We start from the raw sequence: 12994 nt of genomic DNA on the forward strand, positions 1-12994 counted from the left end.
ACTTCCATTTTGCTAGACAAACGTGATGGTCTCAAAGTAGTTTCCTCCTTTTGCATTAATGCTAAGGTGTTAGCTTACGTCCTAGGCCTATTTCCTATCATCTCCATTTTTCCCCCACAGATTATCCTCTCTCTCCTATTTCTTCAGTCTTTCTCTCTGCGATGTCTTCCACATCTAGAGCATGAAAACATGCTTCCCTCTGTCTCTCCACTCCAAACAAACCTTCCCCTGACCTCTCCTCTCCCCCTGTCTCCTGCTGCCTCCTGTCCCCGCTTTTGGGACCTGCCTTCCTGCAGGGAGCCTGTGATCTGCTCTGGGCATCGCGGTAGGTGAATGGTAAAGACTCCGCCCCTGCAGGCAGGGCCTGTGGTTTTCTAGCAATGCCTATGACTGGCGGGTAAGTCTGTGTGAGTCCGGGATGCTTGTTGTGGCTGCACACTTAGCCACATCCTCCAGTGGGACTTTATCAGTGATATATGCATCTCCACCACTGTGACTCCTTTGTCTTCCCTAGCCCCTCTTATTTGATTTAGAACTGAATTAGCTGGGTCATTTGTAGAGACGTGGATGAGTCTAGAGACTGTCATACAGAGTGAAGTAAGTCAGAAAGAGAAAAACAAATATCGTATATTAACGTATATATGTGGAATCTAGAAAAATGGTACAGATGAACCGGTTTGCAAGGCAGAAATAGAGACACAGATGTAGAGAACAGACGTATGGACACTAAGGGGGGAAAGTGGTGAGGCAAGGCGTGGTGGTGGTGTGATGAATTGGGAGATTGGGATTGACATATATACACTAATATGTATAAAATAGATAACTAATAAGAACCTGCTGTATAAAAAAATTAAAATGAAATTCAAAAAAAAAAGAACTGAATTAACAAGTAGAAGGGCATAATTTAGCCACCTCAAACCCCCAAAATGGAAAAATGCCAAGATTTAGGGGACAGGTGGGGAAGAGCAGCCTGCAATCTGATCTGCGGTCATAGCTTTATTATAATTCTGGTCAGGGAGTCAGAGAGCCTTTTCTATCCTCCCTCGTGTCCTTCCCATGCTCCCATCAATCTGGTATGAGGTCTCAGAAGTCCCGTTCAGCTGTGATTCAGGCAGTTGAGAACGATCAGTTGGAGTTAATGCAAGAGATTAAACCTATTTGAAAGCCTGGATCCAATACTCTGATGCCTCCTAAACCGGCGACAGCATCCCTGACCTGTACACTGACCCATATTGTGATGTCTCCTCATTGTCCTCGGTACTAAGAGCAAACTTCTCACCGTGGCCTGACCAGCCCCGACTGCCTGTCACCTCCCTTGCCCTTCGTCAGTGTTCTTCTTGCTGCGGCCACACTGAGCTCCTTGGTTCCCCCAGCAAGCCATGCACCATAGGCTTTTGCAAATAGTGTATACTTTGCCTGGAAGGGAAGTCGCATTCTTCCCCTTTGCTGCTCTGTCCAATTTTGCTTAGCCTCCATGTCATAGCATCTCTTCCCTGAAAGCCTCTCCTGGTAAGTTAGGGGCTTCTTCCTCAGTATTTTTCCGGACTTGAGTTCCCTGGGAACATGGGTACCACTTTCCTCTCCCCTGGCTCCCCAGGGTGTAGAACAAAGCGTTCCCTATTGTTGGCCCTGAATCCAGGTTTCTTGGAAGAATGAGTGCATTTTCAAGGTCATTCTAGATGTTCCTACTCTTGTTTGTTCTGCTTTGAAGCCCTCTAAACAATTCCAATTTTTCTAGAAAAGTCCTTTGTAACAATTTGGGATAGCAAAGCTGGGCACATTTCATACAATGAGCAACAGCATGAAAAAGCAGAGTACATTAGATTCCTGACATGCATGAGATTTCCCCATGTTTCCAGTGTTGATTCTAGCCCCTCAGTGAAGAGAATGATGAGGTTTTAGTCACCCCAATTCTAAGCAGCCTATAATACAACAGAAGCTAAATGCTGTGAGAACAAGTTCAGTCTGGAATTTTCCTTAAGATCATGTATAAAAGACATCATATGTACCGTGGTGTTAATGGATGTCTCTGGATGGATTTTTAGACAAATCCTAGATTTGTCCAGAACTTGCCTTGGGCCATAGCCTCTGTATTCTTGCTCCTTACTCTTACTACTGGGCTTTTGTAACATTCCAATTACAGCTTTAAAAAAAAAAAAAGATTTATTTATTTATTTATTTTTGGCTGCGTTGGGGCTTTGTTGCTGCGCACAGGCTTTTCTCTAGTTGCGGTGAGCAGGGGCTACTCTTCCTTGCGATCTGCGGGCTTCTCATTGTGGTGGCTTCTCTTGTTGAGGAGCACGGGCTCTAGGTGCACGGGCTTTAGTAGTTGTGTCATGCAGGCTCTAGAGCACAGGCTCAGTAGTTGTGGCTCACGGGCTTAGTTGCTCCACGGCACGTGGGATCTTCCCGGACCAGGGCTTGAACCCGTGTCCCCTGCATTGGCAGGCGGATATTAACCACTGCACCACCAGGGAAGTCCAAGGCTTTTTTTTTTTTTTTTTCTCCTCAACTTCCTTTTTTTCCCCTCCAATATTTCTAGAAGAAAACACAAAATCTTCAATCTTATTGCCTGTACACACAGGAGGTTAGCAAAGGTTTTCAGTGTGTGTGTGTGTGTGTGTGTGTGTGTGTGTGTGTGTGTGTATTAAGATGTGGAAGTACAGAAAGAAAGAAAAGTACTGCTTTTTTCCAAAACTTAAAGGAAAAATTAAGGCTTTAAAATTTGGGATGCTTCTAACTTTGTACTATATCTGGCATATAGCAAATGCTTAAAAAATTTTAGGTACAATTCTATTTATAATTATTAATATTACTCTTAGTAAGCATAGGATCCAGTACTTGAAAGCAGGCTGTCTTTATAATAAAGCAAGTGTGGGGAATATACTCTCCTGGCCATACATTCTCCATAGGAAGTGGAGATTGTATATATTATCTGGAGTTCACCCAAGCTACTTTTGGGACAAACAGGATCATGTGTTCCGAACAGAGGTCAACAGCTGTTACTCCTCTGTGGCATTCCAGAGATGGGGACAGATGTATTCAGATTGACCTTCCTTATTCAATGAGTGTGGGAATGGTTGGAAAGGGTAGGGGGGAGGAAGATACAAGAAGGGGGAGGGTGGGAAGGTTCCCATGGGCGCCCAGTAACATGAGAGACCATTGAAAGCAATGTTGAAGTTAACAGTCCTATTTCCTGTAGGTTCTGTGCTAAAAAACATGTGAGGGGACGAAGGCCCTTACATTTTTTCCAAAAGGAGGAAAGCCAGGCATGATGGTTTTCCCAAGGCCTGGACAAGATTGTACTTCCTGAAGAGGTCAGAGGTTGCCTCCTTACCATTCCACCAATTGCAAAGCCGGGTTATAGAAGAAGGTCAAATCAGGTTCAAGACAAGCTGTGGAGTGAAAGACATTCCTTACCTTGCCCTCCCAACCTCAGTCATGTTTAATTAACATTCCTCTTTCTAGAAAATATCCAAAATGTCCCAGCGGCTTCAAAAACCTAAAAACTCAGCCAACTCAGGGCCCTTGGTACCTTTGTTTAATGCCGACAATAAGGCAGGGGGTGGTCTTCTGTGAGACTGAAGGAACGTGGCTCCATGAGACCATTAGATTTCCAGAATAATAGGACTGGAGAGCAGCACAGTAGACTTCTTTGATGACAACATCTTTGGGTCCTAAGACTGCCCCTTGTCACACTGTCCTAATGGTTTCGCCCAAGTCTGATTGGCAATAGTCTCTCTCAAACTTTAACGACAGTGATCGAGGTTTTCTGTATCTACCACTCCCCTTCTGCTTTTTTTCAGATTACCAAGTGGATGAACTTGTTGTCATAGAACCGTCCTAAAGCTCAGATCAGCATTGTCCGGGCTCATGATGTATCCTTGCTGACAGCACACAAATTCCTGGTCTCGTCAGGATTCATTCCTCTAGGATGATGTCAGGAATACACACAATTTGTTTTTTCCTCTTGACTGGGTCTCCATGAATATAGGGTCAGCAGGGGAGTATGAGAATCCCATACTCCTGACTGAGGAAGACTTTGCAAGTCCTATGGAATTCTTGCTGAATTTTTATGAAGTTGGTGCTGAATCATAGATGTGTCTATCAAGAGGATACATGCCTCTTTAGAAACAATGCTCCTACCCACTGCACTATCAGTCACAGATGCAAGCTGTTGGTTGCTTTGATTGGGATGGTGTCTACTTCTCCCATGACGTTCGACTCTAGTTTAAATCCCTGCTTTGCTACTTACTGTGTGTTTGTGGGTAGATTACCCAACCTCTCTAAGCTTCTGTTTCCTTACCTATAAAATGGAGATATTAATAGTAGCAACCTCCTATGGTTGTTGCGGAGATTGAAGGAGATAATGCATGCCTGATGCTTAGCACACACCTGCTAGCTGGCAGCGCCCCAGGAAATGTTAGCAACTGCTTTTACCATATGGAGAGATAGGCCTGCCTCTGTTAGTGGTCAAAAGATTTTTAGGTAATTGTTTTAAGCTACTTTTCACCATATTTTTTCATGTAATCCTTGGTAAAGCCTCCCAGATTGTTCCTGCCAATATGTCTTTCTGTAATATTTCTTTACTTGGTGGGATTAGTCAATCAGTACGGCAGTTATTTCTTGTTTTTTGTTTTTTTTAGTGGTAGCCTAATTTTTTTCAGGCTTTGGTCCTGCTGGCTTGTGATAATATGCATGACTTTTTAGACTTCATTTTTGTCTATTTTTTGAATAAGATTTTCATACAAACACTTGGGGTAGAATCAAAGCTCAAAGGGAGAATCTAAGGCCTCATTATTTTCCCACAATCGCCATGTGAGCATTTGAACCTCTGTGAGACAGAGGTTTGGGAAAACTTAGAAACTAAAATGAAAGGCAAGCTTCTAGCTGGAATTTAGATCAAAGAAGATATTATCCTGGTAGGCTTGCTCTATATGAGTTAGAGATTGCCGAGGGTTTCCCACTGACTAGCTTAGCCACTCTGATTCTTGAAGACTCTTCAGTGATACTTTGTAGTTAATACTGGTTTGTGTTATTATTAAAGGATTGCCCGGCAAGGAGGAACACTGGGCTAATTTCTAAAATGATTCTAATGGCACTCTTGCTATGAAGTAAAATCAATCCACAGAAATAGATGGAACACATATTCAATGGTCTATTTTGGTTGATCCAACAAACATTTATTCAGCCCCTTACAATAAGAATGACGTGGAGATTCATTAAATCTTATGGGGGAGATTCACACATTGTGTGACATGTGAACAACTTATTGAGTGAGGCATTTTGATCCCCAGTTTACACACTAGGAGTTGACATTATGACTTTCTAAGATTATATGGCTACAAGGTGACCCAACTGGGATTTGACTTCTAAGCCCATGGGACTTCAAGTCCTGTGCTTTTAGCCACTGGAATTCCCAAATGTGTGATTTTTCCCCCCACATCAGCTGGGTGTCCTACAATTCAATTCAGTTCTGACACTATTTACCTGGAGTTAGTGTCAGATCCCACAGGTTAAGGGCTCAGTCCCATAAGACCGCCCCCATTTCAGAAGCCAACTGCATGTCCCAGGTTATCACTTGTATTTCTGACCAACTGGCTACAAGTTGGATTCCCACAGCCCCCTCCTCAGGTTCAATAATTTGCTAGAGTGGCTCACAGAACTCAGGAAAACACTTAGACTTACCAGTTTATTATGCAATAAAGGAAATGATAAATGAACAGCCAGATGAAGAGGTATGTAGGGTGAGTTCTAGATTCCAAGTGCAGGAGCTTCTGTCCCTGTGAAACTGGGGTGCACTACCCTCCCAGCTTGTGATGTGTTCATCAACCCAGAAACTCCCTAAAACCTGTAGTTCAGGGATTTTTATGAAGTTTTCATCACTTAGGCATGATTAATTTTTAACTCAATCTCCTTCCCTTCTCTCCTCCCCGGAGAATAGGGGGTGAAGATAAAAGTTCTAAACTTCTAATAATGGCTTGATCTTTCTGTGGCCAGCTCCCATCCTAAAGCTCTCCAGGAGCCCACCAAGAGTCCCTTCGTTAGGACAAAAAAAAAATGTTCCTGTCACACAGGAAATTCCAAGGGATTTAGGAGCTCTGTGTCAGGAACTGGGGTCAAAACCCAACTATTAAAACAAAAGATACTCCTAGCATCTTTATTGATTAGGGAATTTCACAGGTTTTAGGAGCTCTTGCTAGGAGCCAAGGATGAAGACCAAAATACATATTTCTTAATATATCACAAAAAAGAGTTTTTTTCTTTTTCTTTTTCTTTTTTAAGGCTCTTACCGCTAGGCTTAATTCCTATTATGTTTCAAACAGCCTATAGAATTTGGTCATGTGTATTATATTTTTCTCTGACGAGCCATGTATTATAGGTGGGACTTCAGTATACGTGTTGATTTATTAAGGTCATTTGTTTCATCACAGAGCATCTGTCCTTGACTTTCAAGAGCACGTGTGGATTTAAGGAATCTGGAATTTCTCCAGAAAAATACAGGTGGGTTTTTATGAAACACAGTTTGATTAAGTCTGCCCAGTGTCCTCTTGGGCCACTACCCCCTTTCCTCTCCACCCCCTGGTCACTCAGGCTCTAATAAGACATAGTGTTAAATGACTTGTACCAGAAAGGTAATGTACATTCCCTATCCTTTTGTCCTGAAGGAATTTACAATCCTAGAGAGGGTTGACAGTAGGGAGGCAGTCTAGTGCTGTGATTATGGCTTGGTAGTTCAAGTTAGAAAGGTGTACGTTCTAATCCTGGCTCCACTGCTTCCTGAGACTTCTTAACCTTCTCTCGGGATCAGTCTTCTTATCTGTAAAATGGGGATAATAATAGCATGTTTCTTACAGGTTGTGTGAGTATTCAGTGAGATCAGGCATGTAAAGTGTTTGGTTCATAACGGTTATTATTATAGGAAATGTAGGAGGGTCTCAGTACTCCATGCATTGATGGATTTAAGGTCCCTTATTTCATCTCTATCATTTCTACTTCTTAGTATAAGTGAATGTCATTGAATTTCAAGAGCAAATGTGAAAGGACTCTAATGAAATGATTTGTTTCTTTAGTGTGCAAAAAAAGGAAGGCAAAGGCCAAAGTTTGTGTTTCTTTTTATTCTAAAGAGTGAAAACCAAATACGGTTAGTCAATTAATAAAATCAAGTATACTTAATTATTGTTTATGGGTTTGTGTAAATCAAGTAACCTCTCTTGTCTTCAGCATCCTCATTGGCAAAATAAAGGAGCTGGACCAGATAATTGCACTCCTTCTTTCCAGCTAATGTTGATTCAATTAAGCATTACCATATGCATATTATTAACTACATGCTACATGCTTGAAGCATATTTCTTTTATATGCTTCACAGCAGCTATTAATTTGCTCCTTAACCTTTTGTTATCAATCAGAGGAAATTTGGGGGAGTCTTTGTTTCTACTGTACATATTCTTCATCTCTATGATGAATTTCAGAGTCTCTTGTTCTAGATCTGGGTGGTCTGGGGACTCCTGAATAAGGGTAACCTTTTAGAGAAGGGCACACTGCTTTCTATAAATTGTCCTTAGAAAGACATCAGGCCCTGGGTAAGATATAACTTCCCCTATATCTTAGAGAGTCAGAGCTAGGAATACTGGGTCAAATTCTAGAAGTGAATCTTCTCTCGGACTGGAGACATGACTTCATCATTTACCTTTAGTTCAGAAGTGTAAGTGAACCATAGCCAAGGACAAATTGCTCCAAAGGGCAGAAAGATATATTGGTATGGGTGGGGGGGTCACAAAGACTGTGTTTGTGAGAACATTGAAATATGGACAAAGAGGGTCTATTAGGAGGGGAAATACTTTTGATCCGTCATTTATCAGACAAAGAGTGAGGGACATGAAGCCTTCTTTCACTTCAGCTAAATCATGATAGATGTTCAATGTAGCATTTGAAAACAGCAAAAATTTGGTGACAACACCAGGGGATTGTTAGACAACTTATGAGGTGATTATAGGATGAAATATTATGCATCAATTTCAAATGATGTTTATAAAGAATACTTACAGGTCATGGAAAAGTATTCAAGGTATAACAGATAATAGTATAGATCAGTTGAAAATGATACATAAAACCTCATATTAAATATGTAAAAATCTTAATAGGAAAACACATGGAAGGTAATGGACCAGAAGGTTAACAGTGTTTATATCAGAGCAATAAGATCATGGGTAAGTTTTGTTTTATTGATTATTTTTGACATTTAATAAAGTAAAATGTATCTTTTTTCTAAATTTTCTATATGTAATATGTCCTACTTTTAGAGTCAGAATAAAAATCAATACAAATTGTGTTTTTTAAAAAAAATTACATACACAAACCCCAAACTAGGATAATCATATAAAGCTTAGGTTTTTCAGGAAAGCAGAAAAAAGTTACTGGAAAGTTTTTGAGAAAGTCATCGAGTACAAGATCCTGACCCAGGTGCCAGAAGAGGAGAGTGGAGCTGGCCACACCAGGGGGATGAGCCTAAATGCAGAAGTCTTGACCAGAGGGCAAGGTCACCAGCCTTGGGGAGGCTGATACGGAGCCTCCTTTCACGCCTGTCACTTAGCCTTGAATGCTTCCTTGAGGGACGTGGATACCATGAGGTACCGATGGGCTTTTGCTTACCTTACTGTCCTCCTAAGGACATGTGATACTTTTGACTCTCCCTTTGCTTAGGGGACCTCCTCCAGATAGTCAGTAGGCGGGGTGCTTGCAAATGTGTTTCTCAAAGTTCCTAGAAGTGAGATGGGAAAGGCTTGGCATAAACTAAGCAGTGTGTGTGCGCTAAGTGCTCCATGGGGCCGCTTACATCCAACACAAACATTCAATTCCTAATGTTCATAACTCCTTTCAACACTGATAAATATTTCTCAAATCCTCAATATAATTCTTATTGGTGCCTTTTGGACACAGTCTATCTCCATCCTATGAAAATCTCTCCCCTTTTAGAACACCTTGTTCTTCTACCCTTACATTCCTGCTGGATTTCAAGCACCCGTTTCTCACAGCCCTGACACCCGTCCACTGAGAGTGATTTCCATGAGCCCATCATAGAGTGACTGACATTGTCTCTCAGTGACAAGAAAAGACTTGCCTTTAAAAGAAGAGGAAAAGTCAAAAGTCATCAAAACAATGCAATATCCTGTGTGAAATGTTGCAGTCACAAAAGTTTGAGGTTTGAGTCCCTTGATCATGTGCCCCGAGGGAAGTAAGTGGTTTGAGTGCCTTAATCATGTGCCCTGAGAGAAGTAAGTCGGTGGTGGTGGCTGCGGATGACGAGTCAGGTTGCTCAGGTGCGTCTCCAGCTCACCTCACACTTGGGCTTCTCAGGGAGGAGGGGCGGGAGCCCTGGCCCACCGTTAGCACGATGATCCTCAGGCTGGTCCTGGCTCTCAACTTCTTCCCCTCAATTCAAGTAGCAGGTAAACAATTTTGATTTCTTTCCTCCCCCAACGTTTTCTTTTGCGGTTTTTGGTTCATTTTCAAATTTCAAAGAACTCATGAAATTTGGACATTTGAAGTGTAGTTTTTGCTATGAATGACAACCTGTTATTTAGAAACTCACTGATTCTCAGACTACAGCCAGCAAAATATTTTAACGAACTGCCTTTGGAATGAAATCAGATTTATTTAGCTATCAGTTGATAGTGTCTATACATATATATTTTGAAATGTAAGAAAATTGCTGTAAGCAGGTTGGTTCTGAAAGCTCTGGACTTGGACTACCTGGATTCACAGCGCAGATCCATTTCTTGCTAGCTGGGCTTAGGCTAGTGTTTAAACTCTCTAAGCCTCAGTTTCCTTGCCTGTAAAATGGGGATGATAATAACCTCATCTCAAGGTCATTGTGAGGATAAAAAGGAAACAATCCATGTGAAATGTTTAGCACAGTCAGTGCTTGGCTAGCAAGATAAATGTTGGTTGTAATTACCATGTCTACCTGAACTGAATGAGTGCCAGAATGAATTCTGGAGTTGTCACAGAAGCTGGTACAATACAGATGCTAATAAATTAGTTTTTTTTTTTTTTTTAACAGTTGGCTGAAATCTGTTTTCTTAGGTTGAAATTCTTTTACGTTTCCAGTGGTGATGGGGTGAGACTAAAAAACTTGACACTATCACAGTTAACCGCATTTCAGATGAAGAGATGGGGGTAGGAATGTTAATTTGGCTAAGGATATACATATAGGAGTTATTGGAACCAGGGTCTGAACTACTTTAGTCTGACTCTAGAGCCTGTGCTACTCCACCTAACATGATGTGCTTTATAATTTCTTAGCTCCAGATATGTCCAAGGTTAAATCATCTTTGGAAAATTACAATTTCGAAAGGAAAGAGTTTGTTGCTTATGTGGGCTGGAGTCAGATGTTTGTTCAACTTGTTCTCAGAGTTAGAAAAGTGTCCCACTTGGCTCAGAAATTGGACTGATATGGGTTAATCGGCATATTGAAATAAGGATAGTTATTTTTCCCTTGAAGATACATTGAAAAGCCAGTATCTTCCATTTTCTTTCTCACTTATTTTGGTAGTGTGGGGACTGCATGATTTTTTGTTGTTCTTAAATATCATGTACATGCCTCCAAAGAATATAATTACCCAACCAGCACAAGTACGCTAGTTACATATATACCCATCCATTTTGTTGTCTGAGGTGCCAGTAAGCACGTTTACAAACTGAGTGTATTTATAAAAGGTGTTGATATAATAAAAGACATGAACAGGTGATGAGATAGGTTATGCTCCAATAGCTGGTACCCAGCATTGAGAATTACCAAGTATAGTTTAAAAGAATCTTCAACATCGATTTAAAAAAACTTTGTTTTTAAGGGATCTCTAAAATTTATTTTTAAAGAGTATTTAAAATTTCTTAATTTATTAGGCAGTAAAGAATGGGCAGAAAAGAGAGAGAAGCCTCACTCTGACAGAAAATTTTAAAATTGGTAATTGTACACAAAATACTTTTCTTTGTGGAGAGCCATTCATCATCATTTCATTCACACTCCTTTGAAGATATTTTTTGTAAGACTCAAAGCTTTATATTCTTCCTTTAGAACATTTATTAAAAGGGGATAGCTAGAAAAGCAGTGAAGAGTTCACACACATGGAAACTGTTTTTGACTTTGAGGTACTTCTACTTTTCAAATGCCAACTCACCCCCATAAAAACTTTTAAGATTTGACGCTGAGTGGCCATCTAATGAAGTAGGAGAGATGTAGAGAAGGCACTTTCAAAATGTCTCTTCCAGTAAGAAAACTTATGAGAAAAAATAATTACAACGTACAAAAATATCTAATGATCCATTCTAATCAGTGGTGCAAAATCTTCCATGTGTTTTTTGTTTCTGTCTTTACGCTACATGAAGAAGTTACAGTTAAGGAAATTTGCTGGTCAAAGTGTACTTGTCCTCCCTAAGATTGTGAGAGACTACTTCTATGTCTGTGTTGAGATATGTGTGTGTGTGTGTGTGTGTGTGTGTGTGTGTGTATGAAGAAGAGTTTTCCCCCGACTAATTTAATAATTCCAACTCATTGCCTCACAGCATAGCTTAAAATACTTATTCTATGAAATATTTTAAACCTAACCTGATGCTCCATGATTAATAACACTATAGAAAGATCTTTATGGCTAAATTAAAGAAGTATGACTTAGGAAGCATGAGAAAACCTTAACTTACACAGTTTCTTTACTAACATGATGTGTTTTCTACCAGATAATTGTGCAATTGAGATCCACAATAGAGGATTTTGTTGGATTTTGGAATATGAATCCAGCTTAGAACTTCAGGCCTTTGAAAGGGAATCAATTCGTGGTTGATAATAGAAGTGTGCCTATAATATATAGCATTGTTCATAGGTTTTTCAGCCAATATTGGTTATTTTTCAGCAAGCTAATCATCCATGACGAAGGCAAAAATCAGGACAACACAATTTTTTTTTTTTCACGAGAGCATTTCTTTTCATTTCTTCCCAAACCCTAGCAAAGAAACTGTCAAAAACGGCCAATTCGAACATGACTGGTTTCTCCAGTGCTGCTGTATTCCCCCCCAGCACTTCTTTTTCTGAGAGAGGCACAGAAGGCAGGAAAATGATTGGTATTTAATAAAAAACCATCAGCAAAGCAAGGTAATTAAAGACCTTATTTTTAGTTCAGCAAATGACCCCTCTGAGGTAGTTGTACACAAAAAGAACCATTTACCTCTCTCAGGAAAGTGCTGCCCCAAGGCGGGGCTTGGGGAAGTAAGGTAGAAAGATGGACATAGAAAATGCAATGTAACCAGCAGCTTGCTGTCTCTACATGACACCCCACACACAGTAGCCAGTTCTTCTGACTGTTAAAAAATTGACTGGGTGTTTTGTCAGTTCCAGTAAACTTGATGGACATTTCAAAAGTGTAGCCATTGCTTAAGAATTGGTTTTACTCTGCTTTCACACCCTAAGATACTTTTTTTTTTAAAGGCAACCATCCAGAAAGAACTTTTACAGCAAGGAATGTAAAATTAATACCAATATATCAATACCAGGAAATAGAATGAGTCATTTTCACAGATAGATTAGAAAAAGAAATGAATCTGTGATCGTTACTCTGAATCTCTCACATTCAAACCTTTACTATGGGGGGTGGGGGAGGATCTCGCTGCCTTCCCTTTAAACATAAACCATCCTCCTTTTTAATACCCTTACTCTATTTTCATGAGTATCAAAATGCCATGTGACTACCATTCACCTTTTATCATGGGTGGCTATCTTCCTCCAAGTATTTCCTGCATGCAGTGTGTTGACATTTACAAAATGAAAATTATTAGGCCACCAACATCCCAGAAGAAAATTCCATTTGTGGTTTATCATCTCTAAAACAATAGCTCTTTATTAACGCATATAGGCATTGATAAGGATACACGGTTCATTGCAGACTTTCTTGTCTGAAAATCAGAGGGCAGGCCCTCCTTCAGAGCACAGTTATTTATCCT

At 40.3% G+C, this 12994-nt stretch overlaps 1 protein-coding gene across 1 annotated transcript in view; it reads left to right on the forward strand.

The window, feature by feature from the left end:
• Nucleotides 1–2501: 2501 nt before the first annotated feature.
• Nucleotides 2502–12994, forward strand: part of CD28 (CD28 molecule) — a 49320-nt gene continuing 38827 nt past the window's right edge. Inside the window, exon 1 of the mRNA XM_082467405.1 lies at nt 2502–9450. Coding sequence (XP_082323531.1) covers nt 9261–9450 — 190 coding nt within the window. The 5' untranslated portion in view covers nt 2502–9260. The remainder of the gene's footprint in view (nt 9451–12994) is intronic.

This window comes from Balaenoptera physalus, assembly GCF_965194825.1.
Source record: "Balaenoptera physalus genome assembly, chromosome: 6".
In the NCBI taxonomy this organism is placed as follows: domain Eukaryota; kingdom Metazoa; phylum Chordata; class Mammalia; order Artiodactyla; family Balaenopteridae; genus Balaenoptera; species Balaenoptera physalus.